The sequence below is a fragment of the Alternaria novae-zelandiae genome (genome assembly GCF_023758075.1).
Source record: "Alternaria novae-zelandiae strain BMP 2774 chromosome Unknown scaffold_11, whole genome shotgun sequence".
In the NCBI taxonomy this organism is placed as follows: domain Eukaryota; kingdom Fungi; phylum Ascomycota; class Dothideomycetes; order Pleosporales; family Pleosporaceae; genus Alternaria; species Alternaria novae-zelandiae.
In genome coordinates, this window is record NW_026056971.1 from 57,516 (window position 1) to 84,304 (window position 26,789).

Consider the following 26,789-nt stretch of genomic DNA (forward strand, 5'->3'; position numbering starts at 1 on the left):
GAACAGCCGATGGCGGCCGGCCGATGCACAACAAGCACCGCCGCTAAAATTCTCGCCGAACGTTAAGATCTGGTTTGACAACACCATACATCACTCAGGAGACTCAATAGTACATTACTCACCCAGCTCACCAACCATTCGCGCCATACCTTCATTGCCCGGGCGTTATCTTTCTTATCTCGAGGATTTGTTATTAGTGGGTCAAGACGCAACATCCGACGGAAGCAGAGTTCCGGAGCGCAAAATGTGCCGACAGGCAATACCTACCATTGTATCGACGCAGCAGATGTGATGCGACAACTACAGAGACGATGAAAGCAGTATTCGCGTGCCCTCCGACATTTTGGTATCGGGAAGTCTTGACCAGCCAGCTCACAGATAGCTGGGACGCGAAAGCCAACACAGTGCGATGACCTTTCCGAAGATGGCTTTGCGGAGCAAAAAAGAAGTCTGTGTATCAAATGTCGATCGCCGCAAGTCCAGCAAGGGGAGGGATTGATGTTTGCGAGAAGGAGGGTGTAGGAGAATACAATTGTTCGAGAAGTCGAAGCATGCCCAAAGTACCCAGGTACAGTAGACGGCAAGTATTGACGCGGAAGGATCATGATCCCTCACACACTAGTATAATTGCGCAAGAGAGCCCTGAAGCGATCCGATGAAGTCTTCCGTCGGATCTTCCGTGTCGGCTACGTATCGCTTATTGACGTTACACAGACATCCTCTCGCTACGCAACTTCGCCAACTTCCAACTTCGGTCATGAGCAGCAGATCTTATCACCGCAGTTTGTGTAAACTCTGCAAGATATTGGTGCCTATTACTTCCACATAGAGGTCTACAGATAAGACGATTCCGAGTTTGCAAGGTTCACATCGGCTGAGTGGCTCGAGCCGGAACGGGATGCTCCAAAGGATGAGCTGAACATGGCATTCGATACGGTATATTAGAACGAGATGATCCAATCTCATGATCCTCATACTCATCTTTCAGCCTCCTTGACACTGCTTTCCGTTGTCCAAACTATACCCAGCCTCTTAGCGATCCATCCCTCCACAAACCCAACACAAACCTTGCAACCATGGGCTCAACAGAAGCCGCCGGCTGGAGACCCCTAAGCGTAGGCATAATCGGCGGCGGCATCGGCGGCCTCTCAACAGCCATCGCACTCCGGCGCGCAGGCCACATGGTCACAATCTACGAGCGCAACGACTTCGCCGGCGAAGCAGGCGCATCCGTCTCCTGCGCCGCCAACGGCACCCGCTGGCTCCATGAATGGGGTGTCGATGTAGAGAAGGGCGATCCTGTTGTGTTGAAGAAGCTCATCAACCGGGACTGGACGACGGGGGAGCCGGTTAGCGTTTACGATCTTGATGACTATGAGGAGCGGTGGGGTTATGTGTATAATATGTTTCATCGGCAGTATATGCATAGGATGCTAATGGAGTGTGCGCTGCAGGAGGAGGGTGAGGGGATGCCGGTGAAGTTGCTGGTGAACCATCCGGTAAGATACGATCTCTCTCGTCTCGTGACTATGCTAACGAGAGGTCGCAGTGCCAAAGTATACACCTCCCAACCAACCAAATCACCTTCTCCAACAACACCACCGTCCGCCACGACCTCATCATCGGCGCCGACGGCATCGGCTCCGTCACTCGCAAGATCATTGGCCTGAACCCGGAGAAACGCCCCGCAGAATCCAGCTGCCTGCACGCCAACGTTCTTCGAAAAGACATCCATAAACTCGGCCTCGAAGACTACTCTCTCAACAGCGCACTAGAGTACTGGGGCGGCCAGGAAGGCAAGTGGGACAAGATCGTCCTCTCCCCTTGCAACGGTGGCGAACTTCTCTCATATTACTGCTTCTTCCCGCGCGAGAAAGGCGACTATGCGAATCAGACGTGGGGAGGCGCCGATTTGCCCGTCGAAGAACTGCTTGCTCCGTACCCTGAGCTCGATGAGAAGGTCAAGGCTCATCTTGCTATTGGGATTGAGGTAAGGCCGTGGCGGCTTTGGGTTCATCAGCCTTATCCGTATGTTGTCAAGGACTGTGTCGCGTTGATTGGCGATGCTGCACATCCGGTAAGAGACTATCCTCCCTACATAATCCCATTCTTATGTATATTGAAACTGATATTCGTGTCGAAGATGATGCCACATCAAAGTCAAGGAGCTTGCATGGCGATAGAAGACGCGGCTGCATTGGGCATTCTCTTCAGCAAGAACTACTTCCGGGGAGACGTGCAGGAGTCGCTCGCAGTCTACGAGAAAGTCAGACTACCTCGCGCAACAAAGGTTCAGGCTTCAGCTGCGAAAGCGGCGTCCAATATCAACGAACGCATTGGTACGTACATTGGTATCATTGACCTTTTGAAGAATGAGTATTGACGAAAATGTTTGCAGGCTTCAGCAGCAATACATCAATGGCGAACTACAAGGTAGAGGACGAGGCGAAGAAGTTGACCATTGAAGAGATGAACGCCTACGATATGTACAAGGATATCGACCAAGCTTTTGCGGAGATGGATGGAGTGGCATATACCGACAGATACGTGAGAGGGTTGCCTTTTGGGCTGCGGTTGTCGAACGGGATTCAAATTGCTGGCAATGCCAGACTGTAGGGTTGGAAGATAGGTTTGAGGACTGCATATTTGTATAGCGTCAATATACGTAATACCACATCGACATATTTCCTTCAACACTCTATTTGTTCAGCTCCTCAGCCCTCTTCTTGAGGTCCTCCTTGCTCTCCGCCTTGGGCATGTTGTCCGGAATGGCTGGGCCCTATAACTACATTAGCTTCCATTCCGATCCATGTGTATAACAACGGCACACGAATAGCATACCTTGGAATTGTGAGCTGAAGCGAGTAGGTTTCCGCCCTCGGCGTGGTTGTCGTGCGAGGATGCGGTTGAGTCGGAGGACTCCTTTGCGATCTTGTCGGTGAGGCCTGTGGGGATGACACGTCAGTCATGGTTTGAGCAAGCTGGATGGTGTGGTGAAGGGGGGAGATGAAGGTGCCACGTACTGCCAGCGGCGCCTTGCTCAATTGGGTGGTCCGGCATGTTTGTTTAGGTTGATGTGGTGACTAATTGCTTTTGTCGTCGAGGTTTCGGTCCGCCGATGTAGAGGAACCCTTTAACGTAGGCGTCTACTTTATCTTCGAGGGACTGTTCTTTCACGTCGAGGTTCTTGACGTCCTGTTCGAGTGCGGCTGTCTCGTTGACTTTGTTGTCGGGCAGGTCGCGGAGGTTGGGAAGTTTCTTGTAAAGGGCTTGTATCTCCTCAGAGTAGGCTTGCAGTTCGGCAATAGAGGGGGTTGAAGACATGGCTGGTTATGTAGGCCTGGGCGTTGTAGCAAGCGGGTAGTGCGTGATCGGTGACGTAGATGAGTGTGGCAGGCCCGCGGCTGGAAGCTGGCTGGAAGGGGAAGCTGCCGCTGGGTGGTGGGGGAGGGGCAGCCCTTGGCACCCGGGAACTTTGGTTCTGTGGACGCGGCCAGCACCGTCCAAGACTACTGTGGAGAGGTCGGTGGGTAAACAAGATATCTTGCATACTTAGGTACGTATCATGGAGCCTATGTCGGCGGCTTCTCCGTGGTAGATGCTGGAGGTGGTTGGGTCACGTGCTCGTCTATCAAGCCAGCATGTATTTCCTTCAAGAAGGATATTGCTGCACACGCAGAGATGACAAGGGACGCGTAACTGGATTGGACGTTAACGTAGGCTTCGCGTGATAGAATGCGCCGCCGGCGTACCTGACCATAAGCCAAATGAGACTGGAAGAGGTATGTTCTTTGAAGGCCTTGGAATTGAACTGCACTCCAACTGCATTGACGCTCAGTATGTCTTCGCACAACGCCTACCGAGAGATACTGAACCTACTGTAGAACATCTGCTTTGTTGTCTGTACGACAGAAGCGAGGAGACCACATAGAGCTATCTGTGGAGCGAACCGACCAGTGACGCGCCTGCCTTCCAATGTCGAACGCAGTGCGCCCGGCCGAGCAAGTTGGCACAAGTAGGCTAGGTGAAGGTTCACCTCGAAGCAGCTGATGCTGATCTTGGTCGGCAAGACAGTGACGCCTTGTATGCATGCTTGCGCTCCGTATAGGTTATCAAGAGCAGCCCATTGTGCCATGGGCTTGAACAAAGGCGCATGCCATCTGCCACCGGGCAAGCTGTGAGGGCGTAGACAGACGTATAGCATGTCATACCACCCGCTCAACAAACTCACGAGACACCAGGCGGCAATCCAGGATCGGGGTTTGTGAGTGAACGGCATCGTTGATATGGAATGGATGGAACGACATGACAACTAAGAAGACGACGTGCTCTACATATGTCAAGATCGGATATCGGATAGAAGTGCACGCCCTTTGCCGTTCTTGCCGGATGGTACTTGTTGAACGCGTTGAACGCGTAGTAGACTACAAGCTTTGGGGAAGACGATCGTGCCATGTAGCCGGAATGACATGCGACGAGATCGGGTTGTTGGTGTTCGGCGTTCTCTTGTTGATGGCATGCCGCGAGGCGTCACCAGCATTGCGTACTCCCTCTCCGCTGTCAACTCCACTCCGCGCCATATGGTTGCCAACCATGGAAAAGCTACTGCGCGCGATCGAAATGCGACGACACAATCTTGCACTCGGGTCTAAATACGATAGCGCCACGATAGGCTTTGCGGGGAAAGAGGGCATGTTGGTGCGAAACGCGGATTAGCGGCTACTCAGCCACGGCGACCGCGTCGGCATGGGTGCTTGGCCATGTCCCGCCCCTTCCAAGCTTCACGGCCGTTTCGCCTTTGGCACCCAGCGTCATTCCAGGGGACGTCAAAGCAAGCGATGCACCACCACACGACCCGGACACTCACTCCTCGCCTTATACTTCCTCCTTGATGCCGTGAACTCCTGTAGCGACATGAGGCACGTCCTGTCCCGTCGATCGTTATATCCCCATCCATAGCCATATACCCCGGCCGGCCTCTGCACCGCGAACGACTCCTGTTAAACCCGCTGGACGGAAGACACACCCAACGCGTCGCCTCTTTGGACACTCGATATCGCCATGCCGTCGCTACTCGTCCACTCGCTGTTTGCGCGCCAGAATCCGCTGGATGAGGCCAAGAACACGCTCAGCTCATGGGACAACTGCATGGCCAAGGCCTACTGCAAGTGCGTTGAATCGCCAGGCCTCAGGCTGCTTCCCCTTTGCTCACAGACAACAGATGGCCGGTTATCGTCGTGATCATCATTGGCGCCCTCATCGTCATATCCGTGGTTACTTGCATAGCGCGATGCATATGCTGCGGCGCCGAGTGCGCGTGCTGCTGCTTTAGATGCTGCACGTGCTGCTGCAGCGGCAGTGGTGGAAGAGGCCACAAGCGCGTCAAGAGCGATCCCGCCGCCCCGTATCCCACGCCATATGGAGCGCCTCCTCCTCCCATGAATCCCTACGCCCAGAACCCCTACGCCCAGGCGCATGCCGCTGCGCCGCCTCCTCCGCCCATCGACACCCGCCCGGTGAACCAGCAATATCGCTCCAACGCAATGCCGACCTTCGCGCCAGCCGCGCAGCCCGAGAGACCGCAGTTCGCGACCTTCGATTCGACACGAGCCGTCGTCAACGAAGATTCGCTTCCCGCAATGCCCACGTGGAAAGACGGGCGCGACGTCCATGTCCAAGTCGAGGAACAACCCATGCCCCAGAAGCAAGGCGACATGGAGATGGACAGGCTAGACCGCAATGGCAGTCCCATAGGGGGGTCAATGGCAGGCGTAGCAGCGGCAGCTGTGCCCACACAAAGACGATCGCCTGGCCCGGGCCGGTCCCCGGTATCGCCAATGGACAACTACGGTCAGGGCTATCCCCAAGGCGGCTACCAAAACGATTCCTTTGTCAGCGAAGGAGCTCCGTTGAACGGCCAGGGTGCATACGGCCGACCATACGCGCAGCAGGATGACTACCGAAGAGGTTCGCCAGGGCATAACCTATCACCAGTCTACAGCGCAAACGAAGGATACGCACCACAGCAGCCGCAGCAACAACAACAGCCCTACGGCCGCCGCTCGCCAGGCGCGCCCCAAGCATACGACTCCCACGACCAGCTCAGTCAATACAACCAACAACCCTCCTATAACCAACCGCAAACTTACGACCAGCGCGACTACTACGACGAACCCGACCACCGCCACCAATCCCCCTCCCCACCCGCCGCAAACCCCTACGGCTACAACAGCGATCCCACGCCGTTATACGATACCTACACGCCCCCACCAGCACCAGCAGCGTTGCAGCCCGGCTACGCAGCCTCAGAGTCAACAAACCATGGCTCTTTCACAAATGCGGCACCGGCATATCCAGGACAGAGATCGTATACGCCTGTGGCGGGGAGTGTGGGACAGCAGCAGCAGCCATATCGCGCTTTTACTCCGGGCGCGGAACAGCAACAGCAACAACAACCGCAGCAGCAGTATACTGGGGTTAGTAGGAAGCCTGTTGAGGGGTCTTTTAGGGAAATATAGAAATGAGATGTGTGTTTTCGTATGTAGAGAGAATGTGATACCCATACAAAGATTTTGTATCTTGTGCTTGGCGGTTTGTGAGCTGAATCTCTGCTAGCCGCTCGTGCTGCCTTTTCAACATCAAGGTCTTAGATAACACCGGTAAAGAAGAGAGCGTGCCATGGCCATACCATGCAGGTGTCCTATAGACCGGGCAACTCTGGTCGTCTTTGTCAGAGTTCAAGCTCTTAGCTCATTCGGTCAGGGTCTAATGGCCTTCTTCGCAATGCAACGACGAGAGGTAAAGTAAACAGCACCAATAACTTCGGCAGTGCACCTGAGAGAGGCAAGCGGGGCCGCGGCTGAGATGCGCAGCCAAGCGCAGCCTGTCAGCCTGGTGCGCAGCACATCAGCTCTTGTTCAGCCTGACGGTTCACCTAGCAGCCTGCTTCTACCTTTTCATTCTTTGCTTCCTCATCTTCATCAGACGATACTCCACAATTTGCTGACCCTCATACCTACATGACGCCAAATTGAGCCACACAGCAACCCCAGCCGCACCCCTGATCACCACGATGTTCAACTCTTGACCACGCTCTGGCTTACCAACAACTTCGCCATACGGCGTCAGCTTTGGCTTGAAGCTAGCTGTCCTACAGCTTGCGGGCAACAACCATGTCCAAAGCTCTAGCTAAAGCTGGATCGCTCAGTCCCGAAATTCGCCTCGCTCAAGCTGTCTCTGAATTTGAAGCCGACCTGTCAAGCGAACAAAAGTCCGCATTTCGTACGCTGAAGTCGCAGACGCTTTTGGCGACACCCACACCAAGCGATGTCATGCGACTGACCGCCGAGATTGACCGCCGCATGTCCAACAAATTTAGCAATCGATGCTTCGGTCCGCGCTTTACCAATTTTCTCCAAGCTGTTCAGCAGTTCGCTGCGCTTGGGGATATCGTGGTTGGAAGCTCACAGAACCCGATCGCGTGTGGCGTGTGGTCATTGGTACGCATGTCGATATTGGTGAGTAATTGTTGTTGTATCCATGTTCACGTCAGTTACTGACGGTACACAGTCGTTTGTGAGCGTGTCAAACCACGTAGAGAAGCTATCATCGATATTCATGGACCTTGGTCGCTCTTGTCCACGCCATCAGGAAATTGCTGTGCTCTACCCACTCTCTAAAAAGCTACAGGTCTACATCCTCGAATATTTCATCGTGGTCGTTGCTCTGTGTCATTACTTGCTCAGGTTCGGCCAAAAGTCCGCTCTCCAGCAGTTCACATCATCATTGAGTGGAGGGGACTTGAAAGCGTTTCAGTATGACCTCGAGAAATGGGCACACTCGATCGAAAAAGAGATGCAAGTCAGTGAATTTCAACAAAGCTCTGGGTTTAGAGCATTATCCCGATCAATGTTGGACTCCGCATTGTACCAACAGAAACTTGCGGCAAGAAAGCAGATGCTCGACCTCTGCTCCATGTACGATTACGAAACAGTTTGGAAGCAGACGAGGAAGGTCGGGAATACATTGCTCTTTACACGTTTCGACGAATATAGAGAGTGGAAGAATAGCTCACAAACTTGCACAATAGTATTCACTGGCAAGTTAGGATCGGGAAAGTCCGTGTTGCTAGCCAACGTAGTGGACGATCTCAGCCTCTCTACCGAAAGAGATCGACCCTTGGTAGCATACTTCTTCTGCAGACACGATCTACCCGAGAGTCTGCAAGCACGCACCATTCTTGGCTCACTAGTGCGACAAATGCTGCGGAGTATTGCTGACTTCGACAAACTTTCAGATGTATGCCAAGATGTACACACCACTGGAGACATTAACAAGATACTGGAAATGGCCCTCCAGGCTTATCCCCCTACCTATAAAACGTTTCTCGTGATAGATGGACTGGACGAGTGCAGCGAAGGAGAAATAGCAACGCTGGTACGAGCGGTGAGGGCCATCCAAGCAAAGCTAAAGGTCTTCGTTTGTGCGTCTTTCCGGGTAGAGCCAAACAAGGGTCAGTGAAATCCCTGTATGAAGTGTATGCGAGGAGAATACTGACCTGGTAAACGCAATTTTAGGTCTGCAGTCGATGACACGTCGCCTCCTGGATGCCCGCATAGTTCAGTTACCGGAGAGCAACCCAGACATCGAGGCCTTCATCGAAGCAGAGCTCTATCGTTGTCTGGACGAAGATCTTCTAAACATCAGAGATTCTACACTGATATTGGACATCCAAGATTCCCTCCTTCAACGCTCCCAAGGCATGTTCCTTTGGGCGGCTCTTCAGATCCAGTCTTTGTGTAGTATGAAGACTGATCATGCCATCCGCGAAGCCCTGGCGGACCTGCCCAAAGACCTTGCGCAAACCTTTTCCCGCATCTTACACAAATCAGGAGCCTCGGATCCGTTGCTCCAAGCAAAGATACTGGAGGTCGTATTGGCAGCTTACCGGCCCCTGACGACTGAGGAGTTGAGAGAAGCCTTAAGCGTCGATCCCGGACATGCAGTATGGGATCCGTCTAAGATGTTGAACGATGTGCAGTCAGCCCTAGCCTGCTGCGGATGTCTTCTTACTGTCGATGAGGAAGAGTCGACTGTCCGAGTCATACATCACAGCGTCAAGCAATACATTCTTCATGGTCTTGACGACGTGAAGTACATGGGTTTCTCTGTTGGAAGAGCACACGGAACGTTGGCGGATATCATTGTCACCTATCTTGGGTACGGTGTTTTCGAAACCCAACTTGAGAGAAACCATGCCCATCCGATCTTAGCACAAGCAGTGCCGTCTACGGTCATGCGAAACACCGTGGGCGGCTCGAGCTCCGCTCGGCAACTTGCTATGAAGCTTCTCAAGTCCAAGAAGCAATCCGCATTTGACTTGAGCAAGACGGTTGCTGAAGCTCGTGGTCATTCGTACTCTGAGCCCCAGGACGGATTCAAGTTCTTTGGTTATGCGAATACCAATTGGCAGAATCATATTCCATACGTTACAAGTCGAGCTGATGCTATCTGCGAACTTGCAACTACACTGATTCGGAGTCGATATCCAGAGCTGGAAACGACGAATGCAGATTCTGATTTGTATTGGAGCTTCGCTGCCACCACGCATCAAGATACAAGAATTCTCGAATTGCTGATGCTGCAATCTCAGAAGATGAAGCTGTGTGCACAAAAGACATTGGTGTTGCTAGTGAGAACCGGAGACAAGGACACTATCAAAGTACTACTGAACGCTGGCGTTGATGCAAATAGCAATCGTGACGGAGCACCTCCGATAATCGTTCTGGCAGCGAGCAATGGAGACAGTATCATGATTAAGTTCCTACTCAGCTTCAGTACGGTTGACGTCAATGCCGGCGACTGGTTCGGGGATACCGCAGTGAAAAAGGCCGTAGAGGTGGAAAACGAACACATCATCACGCTACTTCTCAGCTCTGACAGGATAGATGTCAACGTGAAGAACAATATCGGGAACACTGTATTACTGCAGGCCATAGACACTGGAAATGCGGGCATTATTAAGCTATTGATCAACGACGATAAGATTGACGTCAACGCGCAAAGCAATTCTGGGAGTACAGCACTACTCAAAGCTGTGAAATATGGAGATGAGAAGATCGTCAGACTGCTACTGGGTATCCGCAACATTGACGTCAATGCGAGAGACATAGACGGGAAGACTGCATTAATGCACGCGACGTGTAAGAGGAACAAGGACATGATGAAGCTGCTGCTTGGAAGCAAGAGCGTCGATGTTAATATCAAGGATGATACTGGAAGAACGGCGTTACTAGATGCAGCAAGTAAAGGATACAGCGACGTAGTCAAGCTGATGCTGACAAGCAAAAACATCGAAGTCAACACAGCGGACAATACAGGGTGGACGCCACTGATGTATGCAGCATTCCACGGAAAGATAGAAGTGGTCCGGCTGCTTCTTACTAGTCGCAAGATAGACGTCAATGTGAAGGGGCAATATCACGTTACGGCGTTGACTTTAGCGGTAAGCAAGAGTCATCAAGATGTTGTTGAGCTGCTGGTACTTTCACGCCACTAGGGTTAGCTACAATTCATATCGCACGTTGCTGAATACATATTACCAAATCCTGATAACTTGTCAGTCTCCAAGTCAACGTAGTTGTCCAGCTTAACCGTATTGTTGATAATGTGTTTGTAGAATGCATGCGACACAGATGGGTTGCTGAATACATACTACTAAATCCTGGTGAACTGTTAGTCTCCAAGTCAACGTAGACGTCTAGCTTAACCGTATAGTCAATAATATGTTCGTGTAATGCATGCGAAACGGATGGTAGTCACCTCTATCGGCAGCAAATGTCAACAGCAGGGGCTTGAGCAGCTTGCAACAAGCAGAAGTTTCCACGGCTATGGAAGACTTTTCAACATTCACGGTCACCACATTCGCGAACTCAGCGCGTCTTTAAGATACCATCAGTCTAAATACGTCAATCCGCTCGCAAACATCTGTGTTCTGTATCCACGCGCAGCTGTGAAGTCGCGTTCCAAGATGAGTCAACGGCCTTGGTTTCAAATGTATTCATGGACGATGCTGGTGGTGTCTACCTTCTCCTTCCCTTGAGACCTTGGCTAGGCCCTATGTCTCTTCCGGAGTCGTTTGTGATGTCGAAGCTAGTTAATCGAAGCTTGGATAGTCTGTTTCTAGCAAATGACCTACTTACCAGTTCAGGATATGACAGTCTGCTGGACTAGCTGTGACGACTTCGTGCGATACCCGGGTAGTATACCTAGATACTATCAAGACTACGGACTTGACAAACAAGAGTTTGGCGTCAAAATTGCACGAACAGACCCTTTGCACCTTTGATGTCGCGTGTCAAGTCGCGTTGCGAGGCCCATCCAACTGCCAAACCACTTTCTGCAAGGAAACAATCCAACAGATGTATTACCGCCTACATTAGTATAATAATGAAATTTGTGTAAGAGCCCAGGGTAATATAGACTCCTAGAAGGTAGGTGTTCAGTGGTTTTCTAGCCCGGCATACATCAAAGGTAGCTAGAATGCAAACCGCACTTGTCGCATACATACCCTTAAATGTTAACAAGTAAAGACTCCCGAAGACAACGTATACTTCTGCTACAAGTAATTTTCGAACGGGGGCTCAGAACTTATTGAATCAATTGATACTCCAGATACATCAACCTAATTGAAATTGCTTGTAAACTGTATGCGCGAGGAATTGTATAATCTTCCATCAGTGTCTCTCAGTGCATTGATCATGATGCGACCGTGGATCGCAACACCAAAAGTCAGCATGATAACTTCTATATTATCTGACGGCTAGAAAGTAGGACTTGCGACCCTAAAGAGTGTTGTTAGTTAACAATGTGTATTATCGCAGGTGCGAGCTAGACTGTCGACGTTCCAACTAAGGCCGGGACGTTCGCTGGCTCCAAAGACGGCATGTTGTAGGCAAACCTCTAATCATGTATTTTGATCATATTGGAAGTCTCGCAAATTACAACGATCCTTCGGGCGCTGAACTTGGTTACTGGCCGTAGAATGGTGATGTTGGCGATGTTGCGTATTGATCGAAGGGGTCTCTACGCCGCCACCTAGCGAAGTCGATCAATTAGAAAGCGCGTCGCATCACGTTCGCCGTCAGGAGCAAAGGTCTACACCACGAAATTTTCTTTATGGAGCTATGGCTAAGTAGCGACACGTTTTGTTAATAGGGGCGATAGTCTAAAGGAAATAACGTTGATGCACAAGGACGTGGTTTAGCTTATGGGCAAATGTGGTAAGGCCCGCTCTTACACGAACGACTCGTAAGAGCGGACGGTATTGTTACTTCTGCTATCGCAGAACTATAAGGGGACAGTTGAAATGCTAAAGGTATACCTTGCTTCTTTGCAGGACACATCGTACTAAAGAGATCTTAGATAGGCTACGCCGGCAAAAGAGATAGAGACAATTAGATTGGTGGAAAGTGTTTAAGGTACTCAATTCTAAGCGGCGATCGAATCAAATCATTCTGTATCACAAAGTAAGGCCTTCTCAAGCATTGTCGATTCTCCAACACTACTAGAGGTGACCAGATCGTATATCGCATTTTGCTGCATACACACTATCAAATGTGAAGAAGTGAGCAGTCCGTAAGATAATGTAGACGTCTACCCGTAAGATTTTTCAGGACCTAGTTGAGCTTAAGTAATACAAAGTAAATCTTCGAGACGCATTGTCGCTCTTTTGTCACTGCGACCGAGCTCGGTTTGACTGGCTGTCAACAAGCGGATAAGGTGCGCGCTAGTGGCATCCATCGTTCACAGATTGGGTATCCTGAAGAGTACTCGATCCGGCGCCCTTGGCTTTCTAACCCTGACATTCCAGAACACTCTTTGTATCATCTGTATATGTCGCTTGAAGTCGTGCCTAAACCAGTGATCCAACAGGACGATCGTCAGTGAGCGACCCGATGCGCCACTTAGCGACCGCCGTGCAATGTCGCTTGCAATCGACATCTCACAAAGCATAAAAACCTCTTCTTCTCGCCGCCCCCATGAGGAGTGCTCGTCTGCCCAGGAGCGCACCAAGATTCGTATGCTGATTTCGCACGTCTTTTTACGTTCCATTCTCTTTAAAGTGTGTCCTACGAATAGATGTAGGTCTTCGGATGTGCACTCCCTTGGGTTGCGGACTAGGCTATCACCGTCCGGGTCGAGGTTCTGCAGCGGTAGCGGTAGGATGGTTTCGTTATACCAAGATGCGAGGACGAGACTGATGAGTTTGGTCCCATTGTCGTCCTTTTGGGCTTGACCTGATGCTGTATAGCGTCGTTTGCTAGCCTCATGGAAGATGTCAGACATCAAAGCGAACACAGCATCCCTTCCAGTGAGTGATGGACCAATGACAACTTTAGGTGGTATAGTCATGTTGATTGCCCTCGAATATTCTTTAGCCTCTCCGAGAATCGTCTTGTTCAACTGAAGTACGGCGGTCGGCACTCGATATACTGCCTAGGTGCAGATACCTGGCGTGGGGAATACACTTTTGTAAACTCGCTCGGGCAAGTAATCGTAGATATAACAGCGCAGTTCGGGTGGTAAGGCCATAAACAAAGACTCTTGTGTACTATGCATGGTTGATGCGGCCATGGGTGGGCTTTGGGGGTAGGGTTGTGGTTTGGGCGGCGTTGTTTCTTGTGTGCAGTGTCGCTGGTGTTGAAGGCGGCGGTGAGGACGGAGATGAAGAAAAGGACGCGGGTTTATACTTATGAGAAAATTCACCATTGCATTTATGTGGCTGACCCATTGGAAATGCTCGATACCAAAATTACAAGTTTGTTGCTATGATCCGTGGTTGGCCGATGTTGTTCGCGGGCGAAGCAGCACCAATCCATGGATCAGGATTACCATCGACTTGACTGCGATCATACCGAGCGGAACGAGTCACTTACATCTTGTGCAACACCAATAAGCTAGGCAAATAGACAACTCAGGAATGAGAGAAATCGCAAGTACCCAGGTGTAATGCTCACTGAGCAGATGGTTTCCCAGCTATTCTAGGGGGCGCTGAATAGTTTTGCAAACTGGGAGGGCTGCCATGCTGCCAGTGTTGAGAAGTTTCGGAACTATCATACGTGGTAGAAGGCCTTACAATAGGAGATTATACTGCGGCGGCTTGTTCGAAGACAAGGTGCCCAGGTGAACTTTCGAGGTGGGCTTATGATGGTGTGACTTCTGATTCCGAAGTTCCGAACCTTCGGGAGATTGGCAGCCAATCAACACGTGCTTTATAATCGTGTCAAATTGCCCCGGAATTCGCCGCGGATGACATAGGCTTCGGCGAATTTAGTGACAATGCACCAGCCGTACCTTGCCATCTATTCACTCAACACACGCGCCTTACCAAGTCCACTCGCAGCACTCCTTGGGCCTCTCGCACTTTGATCATGTCGCTGCCTCGAACCACAACTGCCTTTGCGCGCTCCAGCTCGACATTCCTACGATCCGCCGCTCCCTCGGCTACTCCCCGCAGATGCCCGCAATGCGCGCGCACTTTCGCCTCGTCGATACCGTATCGGCAGTCAGCTAAGCGTCAGATGCAGACGGCGACTGCATACCATCCTTTGTCGCTATATCCCCAGCCGCCACCAAGGAATGCTGGCGTACCCGACACATCGATAGCAGGTGGAGCAGCCGAGGCAAACAATGCGAAAACCCCACAACTGCCACCGCAAGAACACATCCCCGCGACACCTTCCGAGCAACCGAACGTGAGCATACCCGAAGGCGAAGCACAGAAGCCACAACAGGCAGCGGGTGCCAGCAAGCCGTTGCGGCCGCGTCGCTACAACTTCGGGCCACGGAAGGCGACCATCAAGCTATCACAGTCGGCAGTATCCCACCTACGTGAACTTCTCGAGCTACCAGAGCCCAAACTTATCCGAATTGGCACAAAGGCAAAGGGTTGCTCGGGGCTGGCATATCACTTGGAGTACGTGGACAAGCCAAGCCCGCTGGACGAGCAGGTTGAGCAGGATGGCGTCAAGGTCCTGATTGACAACAAGGCGCTGTTGAACATCATTGGAAGCGAGATGGACTGGCTGGAAGACAAGCTGAACGAGCGCTTCATCTTCAAAAACCCCAACATCAGTGAGTTTTGAGACAATGAGCCACCAGAGACCAAGACTAACATCTTCTAGCGGAGCAATGCGGCTGCGGCGAGTCCTTCAGCGTATCATGATACCCTTACGATTCAATCACTATACCTTATAGAAGCATTACCGGCGTTGCATCTTCGGCGTTACATCTACATATGACATAATTCGAATATCATTACCACCACCGGTAGCACGATTGCTACTTGGCTTCTCCACGTACCTGCAATACATTCGCGACACTACCATTGCAAGTTCAATAACAGCGCTGTCTGGAGACCATCACACCTGCACGAGTCGGCAGTATACTTGCAGCACTGGGTGCCAGTGGCATCCATCATTCGTTACTGACACCACGTCTACATCTTCCCTGGCTCGTAGTCGAAGACCTTGACACCATTCGCCACCTCTCCAGCAAACTTCACAAACTCCTGATGGGCAGGGTCTTTGTATACATAGTAGTCGCGGTCCTCTTCATTCTCAAACTCCACTACGAAACCATGGGTCGAGTTACCCTGCGCATGTTAGCAGGTATGAGGGAACTTCGTGACATGGCATACGCTGTGGCCTTCAGGGCTGTTGTTCTTGCCCCCTGAGAAGGACTTGATGTATGGCTTTTGGGAAGTTGGATGAATGCACTGGTCTTTCAAGCCGAGCATGCGGCTACAAGCCTATGATGTATTAGTATATATAAATGTATGTTTAGATGACTATAGAGGTACTTCTGAGATCTGCTCTGGTGAAGCTGTGGACTTCCACTCGAATAGTACAATGTGAATGATCGTCATATTGAGAACAAGTCAGTACGAACAACTGATCAGAATGCGAGAAGTGGTGATGCTGGGCATGGCTAAAGAGGGGCAGTTAACATGGCGGGATGCACTTCGGATATAATGACCTCAGCGCTGCTAAGCTCCGGGCGAGCTGCCGCGTCTCGATAGCGCGAACACCGCGAACCGCAGGATCACCACCAGACATCCCATCGCATTGCGAATAATGAAGCTACGACCGTTATGACCCCATAGAGATACGATATTCCCAATCAATAGCTCACGATCACCTCAACCTCCAAGCAGCCGCCGCAGGCCTCCACATCCACCATGTCGAATGCGCCAGCTCTCCCCGAGCAACTCATCTACCTCATCATACGCTTTACAGCCTCAGTACCGGACCTTCCACTCTCAATACATACCCCACGAACAATCGCGACCCTCTCCCTCAAACAGCTCATCCGCCAACACCTCCCATCCGAACATGCCTCTGCGCGTCTACGCCTCATCTACGCGGGCAAAGTCCTCGCAGACACCGAGCCATTATCGAAATCCCTACGATTACCGCCACCACCACCTCCTCGAAACACCAAGAACAGCGATGCAGCGGGAAGCGGTAGCGGCGAAGCCAGCAAGAGCAAAGGCAAACAACCCCTACGAGAAACACCCGCAGTCGAATACGGCACAACAACAGACATACCCCCCTCCGCAAAAAAATACTACATCCACTGCTCCCTCGGCGACGCGCTCTCCGGCCCCGAACTCGCCAGCGAAGCCACACTCGCCCAGAACACTGAGATAGCATTGAAGTCGCATTATAGTACATCTTCGTATTCTACACCGGGACGGCGCGCAAGTAGTACGACTATAGACCACAATGCACGGAGACGTAGCTCGACGGCTACGATGAATACGGGGAATACCGTGCCTCAAGCTCAGGGCTTCGATAGATTGCTAAGCTCGGGGTTTACGAGGGATGAGATTGCTTCTCTTCGGGCGACGTTTACGCAGAATCTCTCGTTTACGCATACGCCTGATACGATGCCCACGCCCGCGCAGATCCGCGTCTTGGAAGACAGGTGGCTGGACTCTTCGGCCAACGATCCTTCTGCGTCGCTGACAAGTGGCGCTGGGGCGACAGGTGGTGCTGGCACGGATGCCGGGTGGGGCGCGGGGTTTGCGGTGGAAGAAGGCGGGTTGGACGATATGTTGTATGGGTATCTGACTGGCTTCTTCTTTCCGCTAGGTAGTTTGGTGTGGGGGTTTAGGGAGGAAGGGGTTTGGACGAGGAGGAGGCAGGTTGCTGTTGTTATGGGGGTGGTGCTGAATGCTATTTTTGGGTTTATGCGGTGGGGTGGGTAGGTAGGTTCGAAATGGGAAGACATGACGGGATGGGAGGAGGTAGGCTTTGCAGTGTCGATATGACAGGCATCGACGAGATGGTTTCATGGATACGATGTCGTCTTAATGTTTTGGAAGGAAATCGCTCAGCATCTTCACTGCGGCTATTAGTCTTATCGTCTACATATCACGTTGAGGACAAGTCGTCCATGACACCAGTCGCGCTACCGAATACTTATATGCCACGACGCGTGCACACTCTCCCAACTCCTGTAGTTGCATCATACAAATCACACAACTACCTTTGTTATTGGATGCGAACAGTATTCCAGGATGCAACAAGCACCGTTATTATTGCAAACTGATATGCTCGGGTCTAACCTGCAACCTCCTACCACCACTGCCACATGAGAGAGTCAGATGCTCAGCTTTAGTGCTGAAGTGGTCTTAGTTTGGGAAAGTTCCTGTAGCGTGCCAGCAGCGTTTCAACGGCGTCATGCAAGCGCATGCACTACGCATGTGTGGCGCAGACGCTATTGTTTCCACCGTCTGCGCTGTCGACGTCCTGCAATGCAAATGCAACAGGGCAACCGTGGTGACGAGAAAGATAAAATGGGGAGCCGGTGCAGTAGGTGGTGGCAGTTGAGTAAAGTGCCCAGCGGTAATGTTGATAAGGGCAACCTGTCGGTACCTCGAGCAAACGGTCAGCGCGTAAACAATGTCGTGATCATAACAGTCACCAGAAGAAGACAGTTGTGTGGGTATTATAATAAGTCTGATTGAAAGCTGGGGGTATCTATGCGACAGGTCCGTGATCGATCAAGAATGATTTCCTCTCCACGACCCTTTGGCATCCATCTCTCTCAGACTGTACAAAACAAAAGGAAAAAGTGTTCGCTCAAACTCCATGCTTGCTGTTTCGTTCATTACCGCATCCATCTTCCTTGCTCGATACCGGGGGTATAGTATAGGGTATAAACATCCACACTCTCTCGTCCGAAAAGAGACAATCGCGCTCCGTCCGTTCCTCTGCGCAGAGCACGCGGCGATGAGTTGTAAACGTATCGTATCGTTGTGTGGTCCTGGCAGTGAAGAAGTAACGGCCGTCGAGCGATCGTCGTTCGTCGTCGTAGTAGTAGTTGGGTAGTAGATATAGCGCCTTAGTAGTACCCGTATCTCCTCATGCGCCATCCTTCACAAGGGGAAGTAATGATCAGTACGGCGACATGTGGGAAACGGGTTCACACTAGACTCTACTAGTATGCGTTGTCCTCTTTCGGCCGCCGCCGCGTCCGCAGGTGAGGCAGCTGATGATGATGCCGAAGAGGGAGACGATGGCGTTGATGATTGCCTTAAGACCAGCAGCGATGGCGTTGACAATGGCCATGATGCAGTTTCCGATGGTGCGGAACTGGAGTGTGTGTTAGGAACAGTTTGTATAGGCAGGGAGTGAGGGATACGTACGACCGACTTGATGCAAGAGACGACGGCACCCATGATAGCGGTGTTGTTCTGGTGAAGGCTTCGGTGGTGTAGTGGATGGAGGACTCGAGGTAGAGAGGCGAGTGTTCGTAGGTTCGTTGGTAGATGGTATGGTTTGGGGAGAGTGTGGTATCACAACAAAGGGCTTTGAGCCCTCTCACTTATAAGCAGCCGCGAGCCAGGCGCCGGAACAACGACCGCCCTTGCACAACGGCTACGTCACGCGGCGTCCGTGCCCCCTTGTCCTCCAGATCCTTCACCTCAATCTTTGGCCTGCGTAACGAAATTTCCCGACACAAACTCCATTCCTGCAGGTGACTGTGCTGCGTCTGCAAACAGCCAAGCTCGCAACGTCAGCGGGAAAAGTCAGGTTTGCGCCAACCAACAAGCCCGATGCGGCAAGGATGGGCGACGGACGCGCTCAAAGCAGTCGCGCAAAACAGGGTTGGCCCTGCGACGTCGTCGTCGGGTGTGGGTCGCGCGCCACAACCTTAAAGAGCGCCGACGTCACTGGCCGGCCCTGATGCAGTAGCGATCGCAGCCTGCGCGTGGCTGGGCCCATGGGCAACGCAATGCCCGCCTCTCACCATCGCGATGCCTTTGCCATGGCAGCCCCCGAAGCAGGTAGACCGACTTTTGATAAGCCCATGCTGCTGATTTGGTGCGGCCACACTACCGCTGCGAGACGTTGTGCGACGCCAGACCACCGTTATCGTGCCAACCACGCCTTTCCACACCCCTCCTTCTCCTCACCTGTAGCCATCATCCACCCATATTTGATCACCCCAGATGCTCTTATCCGGCATGGCTCCACCGTTGCAACATTCCCAGAACTGTCGTGCAGCCTGCATCGTCCGTGTCCGTAACTGTGACGTAGCCATCTGTGGCGGCCCATCTAATTCTCTTCCGCATCCTTGCACACAACAGCGGCTCCAAATCTCCACTGCCTTCTCCAGCCGCTCTCTCGCCTCGTTGATGAGGTGACGCCACAGCTCAAACACGCGTGCGTGGGTCATCCACCCATATTGACATCAGTCCGTCAGGCAATCTCAGCAAACAGGGCAACGGCACGCGGGCCACATGGGTTCTCGTCTCAACGTCTCACCACCTTTTCGCAAACCCATGTTATCATCCGTACCGCGGGAGCTAGTCTTTCCAAGCAACTGCAAGTAAAAATCGTGGTCTAGACTGCCCGGTCGCATGCTCATATCGCTTGGAGGCCATGGCATCTTTCCAAGGCATCTGCTGGAAATAGCACGGCTAACCTGGCACATCGGAATTAACACCAAAACACGATCTTGGATCGGACCCTCGATGCCCAGAACCGCAATCTTGCTTTCAATCTCCATGTCCCTCTGTCGTGGAGATTAAAGATTAAGCAGAGCGGCTGGGAGCCGACATGGCTCATGGGCGTTTCAGGATTTATTGTTTTGCACCCATGTTTGCGGTGAGAAGGTTTAGCGCTGGTGTTGTCGCTTGGTCTGGTGTGGCTGGTGACGCGCCGTCGCAATGTCTGACATCGGACTTCTGCGCACAAGGAGCGGGCCGCCGGTCGACGCTCGAGGAAAAAAGTTGGTACAAGTGGAGTCTAACCGGCCAACACCACACATCACGCATGCATGCACCAACCTCATCAAAGGTAGCATAGCCCACCATCAGCGACGCAATGTTTCATCATCATCGTTGTTCCATTATGCGCATTGCCACTCCTGCCTTCGTCTAGCTACTATCCGGCTTTGTTCGTTATTCATACACTTCGTAAACATGCCGTATCCAACATCCTAAATCAAGCGCCGAGATGCTCTTTCTCCCGTCGCGAAGCCATGCAAATACTGCTAACGGCATGTTGCTGAAGAAAATAGAAAGGAAATGCCGTCTGCTTGTTGCTGTGGGTATATGGGGTGTTGTCGAAGAATCATGGGTATTCATTGCTGATGCTGCGTTGAAAGACCAATACAGATGTGCCGAAGCGATGTTCGATGATCGATGCGATGTTTACGGGAATTCGTTGAGCTCTTCACCTCATACAAGAAAAACCCCGAACAGGTCAAGAGCATACGTCGACGCCAGGTCACATATTTCGTAGGTTTTCATGTTGATGTAGGCTGCAGGCCTGTTCGGTTTTTCTCTTGGTTGACGTGTCTTCGTATACCGTCGTATCATACTGGGTAAGCTGATCGAAAGCTGTTGCATGAGGATGTACTCGGCGTATAGGTCTCTGCTGCTGTTGATGTCGGTGGTATGACTGCTCCGTATGATTCTGGGCTCAGTTTGCAATTTTATTCTTCGGAACGGGAGGTATAGTAGTCTCCTCGGTGATCCTAGTATCCAGTCTGGGCCTCGAGCTCGATCGTGAGACTAATCTCATTCGACTTGTTGCTTGCTTATCCGGGGTGACGACATTGCCTGCGTCTGAGAGCGCCGAAGAAGAAAGAGCTGGAGTCATGGGCCCCTCAGGATGAATGCCAAGTGGACTTGGATACGTATCGATCGTCTCATGACTTTGCTTGGGAGTCTTTATATGAGCTTCGCTCAAAGCCCTGTGGCGTCCGGGACTCATCGAATCGCTGTACCCGTGTCTGCTCCAGTTGGGACGATGCAGGCGAGCCGCCTTGGGTAGACTTGAGTAAGATGCTTGCGACTGGAGAGTTGCACTCCTGTGCCGTTGGGCGGGCCGGTCTGTGGGAGTATCGTGACTTTGCTCAGGCAGCAAGAGTTCGGACGTCGCATGATCACTGTCCATCTCTCGCATGAACTCGTCATCCTCGTCCTCAACCTTGGCTATCCGCTTCACATGTCGCACTTCAAAGTACGATGTCATCGGCAACTCTGGCATCGAGTTAATCGACACCGCACGTGGTCGCGGAGTGTCTTGCACTGCGAAATGGATATGCGCAAAGTACTTCTCGCGCATCGGGTTCCAGCTCAACGGCGCCATTTGTTCGCGGTTCCGCAAGATGGACAGGTAGCTTGAGACAGCGCCGATCAGGATCAAAACCATCACAGCCACCGTCAAGAGACCTTGGATGACGATTATGATGATGCCTATAACGGTTGTAGGGATACGAGCGATTCCAAACCGTGTATCAAAGGCTGCCGAAAGACCTGTAGTAGTAATCTTGCTAAAGCCGAGAAGATACACGGCCAAAACGTTCAGGCGCTGTCCTTCGAAGGGGCGAAGGATAGTGAAGGCGATGAAGGCAACGGTCTCAACGACAAGTAGGCCGAAGACCTGGACGAAGGGCTGAGTCGATGCGCCGGCAAGGAAGCATGCTCGAACGAATTCGTAGAACAGCCAGACGACAAAGAACCACCAACGAGTCCTCCTGTAGCGAGAGGCCAGCCAACCAAACCTTGTCGTGTACTGCTCGTCGTCATGGATAGATGTGGTATCCGCCGTGGCGTGTATTGTCCACCATGGAACTGAACCGATGTAGACCTCGTCTTCGGAGCGCGGAATTTTGCTATTTCTGGAAATGCTAAACCACGGAATGATCTTGAGTAGTCGTCGTTTGGCTATGTTCAGCCGGTCGGGCTCAGAGGCATACTTTCCGATCCGAAGTCTGGAAAAACAAGCGTAGGCGGCGATACTGCCCACACCGAATACTACGGCGAAGAAGGCTGCACATGCGACCGCGACAGGACCTGAAAGAGCTAGGTAGGAGAACTGAAACATGGCTAGGAAGGTCAACATATAGAATCCAATGAAGATTGTTCGCAGGACAGTCGATAGAGCGAAGGCAAGATAATGGGTTCGGAAAAAGGCCAGGCGGTGCTTTTTGACGATGCGTATGCTACTGAAGCCTTCGAGGACAACTTTCAGGGAGAGTACAGAGACAACACCGCATGCGATCAAGATCAAGAACCAGAGCAGTCCAGTCATGAAGGCGTTGCTTGCTGGGATGTGTTCCGTCGCAAGGGTACCAGCGAATCCAGAATAGTTGCCTGGAAGTGGCAGTCCAGGCTTTACAGGCAACCCGTAATATTTGAATCCGGTGCTCGCGTCGATGAGACGGCGCTTTGCTAGGGCAGCTTGGAGATTCAGACCCTGAGGAAGAACGCCTCGTTTGTATATCTGGTGAATGTCGACCCCTCCTCCTAGATGAGGATTACTTTCGCCCGTACCTGCGGCACCGACTTGCGATGTATTCCCTTTGTTCGAGCCGATGAAATCGTTGATCGTGTTCTGCATTGACTCAGAGTAGATCATACCCCCAGCCCAGGCATAGTTGCTCCAGAAGGCCACGAGGACGCTTGGCCAGTTCACCGAGAGCGCTCCGCTATAGAAGATGTGGTGCCATACCGCGAAGACCACAGACACTGACAGCGAATGGGCGTAATGCTTGCGCGTCTCGAGGACGTTGGATCCGTAGGCGGCTGTAGCAAAAGAGGAAACGACGGCTATGAGAGTGAAGAGCCCTAACGTTGAGCCCACTGAGCTCTTCTGCTGGAATGTGAAGCCGTTGGTGATCTGGGCCGCGAAACAACCGATCTGTCAAGCTGTTAGCACGAATACGAATAGTAAGATGTCTGAGCACCGCGTTGGCAAAGCATAGCAAGGGAGCTACATACTAGTAATAAGTTAGCAAGATATCTTGAGAGCTATTCGTGGCGGCTACTTACCCTCGTTCTGTGTGGAGTTGGAGAACAGTCGCAGGATGGCCTGGCCTTCGAAGTCGGGAATGCTCAACGCAATCTCTGGGATCCCTGCGACGTCGTCTTGATTGATCGGTATGATGCCCGCCGCCTCGATGGGAACGCCGGCTGTGACGGGGCAAGCGCTGAGTATGTTGGCGTCGCAAGGGTTGAATGTCAGGTCGAATCGACTCTCGCCGTACGCATAAACGCCGATATTCATCATAATGTCTTCTCTTCGGAGCCCAGTCTCGCCTTCCAGGTGAAAGATGATGGTCATGTTGTCTTTGTAGTAGGCTGCGTCGAACCGTGTAACGTTGATGGCGCTCTTGCCTAGGCAGTCGCCATAGTCGGCGGTGTAGAGAGATGGCTGTCTGTCGTCTCTGACTTGCCATTTGTCGCCATCGATGATTCCAACCACCCATGTACCGTCTTCGTCTACGTTGACGGAGCCGGCCGGAGAGAATAGCAGCAGGCCAGCTGCCAACAAAGCTTGGGCGCACCGTGGTAGATACATGTCGCCTGGGCGTGTGAGAACGGATCTCGAGGCCTTGTTGTCGTTTGTATGCGTATGGTTCGGGGCGTCGGTAGGCCGACCGGAGTTCGTGATTGACCGTGATACGGGAAACGAATGTTGGGAGAGAGCGAGGATAGTCGGATCAGGATGTCGGGGTGCAGATGTGGAGTGCGGCGACCAGACGCAGCATCGCAGAGGCCTAGGCAACAGCAGCGAGAGAGAGGTGAAGAGTGCAAACAGGGTGGTGAGTGTGAGTTGAACCATCAAGCATGGTCTGGCGGGTGCTGGCAGGTGCAATGAAGCAAGAGCCACTAGCCACCAGGCAAGCACGTTCCCATGTAACAAGCGCGATCTGTTTGCATTCACAGATCGCCTAATCTGGCAATCACTTCCAGGAAGTAAACTCCAGTCAATCTATCAACATTACAGTGTCGACTTGAGTACACGGTGGTAGTATAGATTCTAGAGGCAGCAGGGCCGCTGCGCTAAGCTTTTGGACCTGCGTTAGTGCCGGTCTAGCGCGCTACTGTGGCAGCCGCGGTGAAGGTGCCGCCGTGTGCGAGTGTTCAAAGGCTTCTGTTGACGTGGTAACAAGACGTGAGACTGTGTCAGTACTCAGGCCATTACGCGGTCCAGAACAAGCTTGAAAGAGCGGAGCTAGTCATCGTACTCCGACTTACGGTATAGGGCGAGCTGAGACCGAGGACATAATAGGAAAGATTACCATATCCTTTATATACGACCATAGGACAATGAGAATTAGGCTTCCCGTCGGCTCAGCCATATACAAGCATTGTACCGGCGGATTAGTAGTTAGGTGGGTGACCACTAGCGAATCCCCGCTGTTGTATGTTTTTGTTCTTTTTGCCCAGGTTTTGGAATCGAGTCATCGAACGAGCAGCTCTCTTTTTGCCCATGCAAGCGAAGATTCATCTCTTTTTGCAACTTGGAGCGATGCTTTCTCGCTGTGTCCGGCGCGCGAGCCTAGGTATCATGCCATCTCTTGTAATCTGCTCAGTCTTGTCATTCCGCTATTGGGTATCTTAGGTGTGTGTCAATCCTCACGTATCCTATCAAGTCTTTCTTCCATCTATCTGGGGCCCTTTTCTTGTTCCCTCGCTAGTACGAGGCCACTTCAAACCCTCAGACAACCGGGCTACTACCATTGAATGTGCCCTTGGCCTTGACGCAAAGATCCCCACCGACACTCTCCAGCGTCGCAACAATCTCCTGCTTATGTCTCGACGCATCAATCTTCTTCGTCAAATCCTTCTGCGGCGACAACCATCCCAACCAGCTCTTTGTAGGTTCCGCTTCGGGTTCTGGCGGCGGCTCGGATTGAGGGAGGTCAGGTTTCGAGAAGGAGGCACGAAGGATGTAGAAGTCGAGGCTGTAGGTTGGTTTGGCGTAGGTTAGGCTGAGAGAGTCTGGACGGTGAACTGGTTCTATCTTGAGTGTTAGTATGAGGCCACTCTCCGAGTTGCTGGAGACGGTATACACACCCACAATGCCATCTGGCCCTCTGACCATCCTCGCCATGATCTCCTCGAAGATGGTTGCGATAGCCCCGCCATGCGCAACGCCGGGCCACCCACTCATTCCTCCTCCTATCCAGACCACAGCCACCATCTCTTTTGTCTCTGCACTCCAGAATGCTCTTTGCACACCCAATCCTCGCGTCCCACTCATGACGCCCAAGATGCCTTTCTTGCCTTCATTCTCTCTCCCAAAGTCCAGATCCAGCTCGAGCCACCCTTTGTACGCTGATATCTTCCGACTTGATCCAGGAGACGACGTTATTCCCGGTCCTGACCGGAGCGCTGTGTCGGTATGTAGGTTGTATGACTGAGAGCGCAAAGATTGCACGATTTCGAGAGCATCGATGTCGCGCCGCAGAGAGTCGAGGATGATCTCGTCTTCTCTTGAACCGGGCTCTGGAAGACCGAGAGGCGCGGCAAAGTGGCGAGCACCTAGGCCAGTTGTGATGCCGAGGGCGAGTATGCTGGCGTACCAGAAGTATGACCAGCGGATGCGGGATTGGAGGGGGAGGGGAACATCGCGATGCGCATGGTAGCTGGAGGAGCGGAAGGTTCGGCTGGCGGATTGGCAGGATTGTCTGAAACGTGCGCGATTGAGAACGATCCGCGCTCGTGACATGCTGACCGCCGGCTGCAGGTAGCAATTGCTGAGAGATCTGGGAGGCTTCGATGATGGAGATATCGCGAATTGGTGGCAGGGATCACTTCACCGAGGCTGAAGGTTAGCGGCTTGGCATTGACGAACACCTGGACACTGGACTTCGCGTCCTGCCTCATCAACACCATCACCAAGTGCGCGTCGTCTTCGGGCTATGAACGCGACGATGCCTGCACCGCAAGCACTCTCCATATTTTCACTATTGAGGCCTTTACGCGTCTTGTCATGGTGCACAAAACCTTTCCCTCAATAATGCAGTCTCCTCGTATCTCAGTCTCTGCTACCTCTCTCCAAAATATCAGGAGCTCCGCAACATGTTTCTTTGCTTCATGCATATGCTCAAAGAACACGGTGTGAGCGCGGGCGTTTGCTCACCGTCCGTTTGCTAGCTCGGTGCATATCAAACTACACAACCTTCAACTTTTGCAACCTCACTCTCTCACTCTTACACTTCACTCCAACATCACTTCACATCACATCCTATCACGTCACACTACATCACGATCTATCTATATCGATAAATATGCCGTCAGACGCCATCAAGATCGCCGCTATTGCGGCTTCACTCATCATCATTCACACCGCCATCATCAAGGCGCACGATCTGAGCTCCAAAGCTCTTGACAAGGCCAAAGAAGCTGGAGGTGAGAGGCATCTGCACAAAGTCATTTAGGTATACTAACATAAGTAGATGTCATCATAGAGATG

The 26,789-nt window shown here is 52.1% G+C and overlaps 9 protein-coding genes across 9 annotated transcripts; 5 read left to right on the plus strand and 4 right to left on the minus strand.

Annotated features, from left to right (window-relative positions):
* Positions 1-1,076: 1,076 nt before the first annotated feature.
* J4E88_005809 (uncharacterized protein) lies at positions 1,077-2,616 on the plus strand (the record flags this gene model as incomplete). The annotated part of the gene is made up of 5 exons (XM_049399441.1): positions 1,077-1,349; positions 1,455-1,499; positions 1,550-2,077; positions 2,144-2,339; positions 2,399-2,616. 5 exons carry the CDS (start codon positions 1,077-1,079, stop codon positions 2,614-2,616), a joined length of 1,260 nt encoding a protein of 419 aa, XP_049254454.1.
* Positions 2,617-2,698: 82 nt separating this feature from the next.
* Positions 2,699-3,324, minus strand: J4E88_005810 (uncharacterized protein; the record flags this gene model as incomplete). Its single annotated transcript, XM_049399442.1, has 4 exons — positions 2,699-2,779; positions 2,842-2,945; positions 3,024-3,039; positions 3,085-3,324. The coding sequence occupies 4 exons, from the start codon at positions 3,322-3,324 to the stop codon at positions 2,699-2,701; spliced, it is 441 nt and encodes a 146-aa protein (XP_049254455.1).
* A 1,737-nt stretch (positions 3,325-5,061) lies between these two features.
* On the plus strand, positions 5,062-6,518 carry J4E88_005811 (uncharacterized protein; the record flags this gene model as incomplete). The annotated part of the gene is made up of 2 exons (XM_049399443.1): positions 5,062-5,168; positions 5,354-6,518. 2 exons carry the CDS (start codon positions 5,062-5,064, stop codon positions 6,516-6,518), a joined length of 1,272 nt encoding a protein of 423 aa, XP_049254456.1.
* Positions 6,519-7,172: 654 nt separating this feature from the next.
* On the plus strand, positions 7,173-10,558 carry J4E88_005812 (uncharacterized protein; the record flags this gene model as incomplete). The annotated part of the gene is made up of 3 exons (XM_049399444.1): positions 7,173-7,517; positions 7,570-8,512; positions 8,577-10,558. The coding sequence occupies 3 exons, from the start codon at positions 7,173-7,175 to the stop codon at positions 10,556-10,558; spliced, it is 3,270 nt and encodes a 1,089-aa protein (XP_049254457.1).
* Positions 10,559-14,432: 3,874 nt separating this feature from the next.
* Positions 14,433-15,226, plus strand: J4E88_005813 (uncharacterized protein; the record flags this gene model as incomplete). The annotated part of the gene is made up of 2 exons (XM_049399445.1): positions 14,433-15,135; positions 15,186-15,226. The coding sequence occupies 2 exons, from the start codon at positions 14,433-14,435 to the stop codon at positions 15,224-15,226; spliced, it is 744 nt and encodes a 247-aa protein (XP_049254458.1).
* A 273-nt stretch (positions 15,227-15,499) lies between these two features.
* J4E88_005814 (uncharacterized protein) lies at positions 15,500-15,928 on the minus strand (the record flags this gene model as incomplete). Its single annotated transcript, XM_049399446.1, has 3 exons — positions 15,500-15,655; positions 15,701-15,811; positions 15,863-15,928. The coding sequence occupies 3 exons, from the start codon at positions 15,926-15,928 to the stop codon at positions 15,500-15,502; spliced, it is 333 nt and encodes a 110-aa protein (XP_049254459.1).
* A 312-nt stretch (positions 15,929-16,240) lies between these two features.
* J4E88_005815 (uncharacterized protein) lies at positions 16,241-16,947 on the plus strand (the record flags this gene model as incomplete). The annotated part of the gene is made up of 2 exons (XM_049399447.1): positions 16,241-16,730; positions 16,922-16,947. The coding sequence occupies 2 exons, from the start codon at positions 16,241-16,243 to the stop codon at positions 16,945-16,947; spliced, it is 516 nt and encodes a 171-aa protein (XP_049254460.1).
* A 4,281-nt stretch (positions 16,948-21,228) lies between these two features.
* On the minus strand, positions 21,229-23,885 carry J4E88_005816 (uncharacterized protein; the record flags this gene model as incomplete). Its single annotated transcript, XM_049399448.1, has 3 exons — positions 21,229-21,412; positions 21,457-23,134; positions 23,357-23,885. The coding sequence occupies 3 exons, from the start codon at positions 23,883-23,885 to the stop codon at positions 21,229-21,231; spliced, it is 2,391 nt and encodes a 796-aa protein (XP_049254461.1).
* Positions 23,886-25,028: 1,143 nt separating this feature from the next.
* Positions 25,029-26,042, minus strand: J4E88_005817 (uncharacterized protein; the record flags this gene model as incomplete). Its single annotated transcript, XM_049399449.1, has 1 exon — positions 25,029-26,042. The coding sequence occupies one exon, from the start codon at positions 26,040-26,042 to the stop codon at positions 25,029-25,031; it is 1,014 nt and encodes a 337-aa protein (XP_049254462.1).
* Between the last annotated feature and the right edge of the window lie 747 nt (positions 26,043-26,789).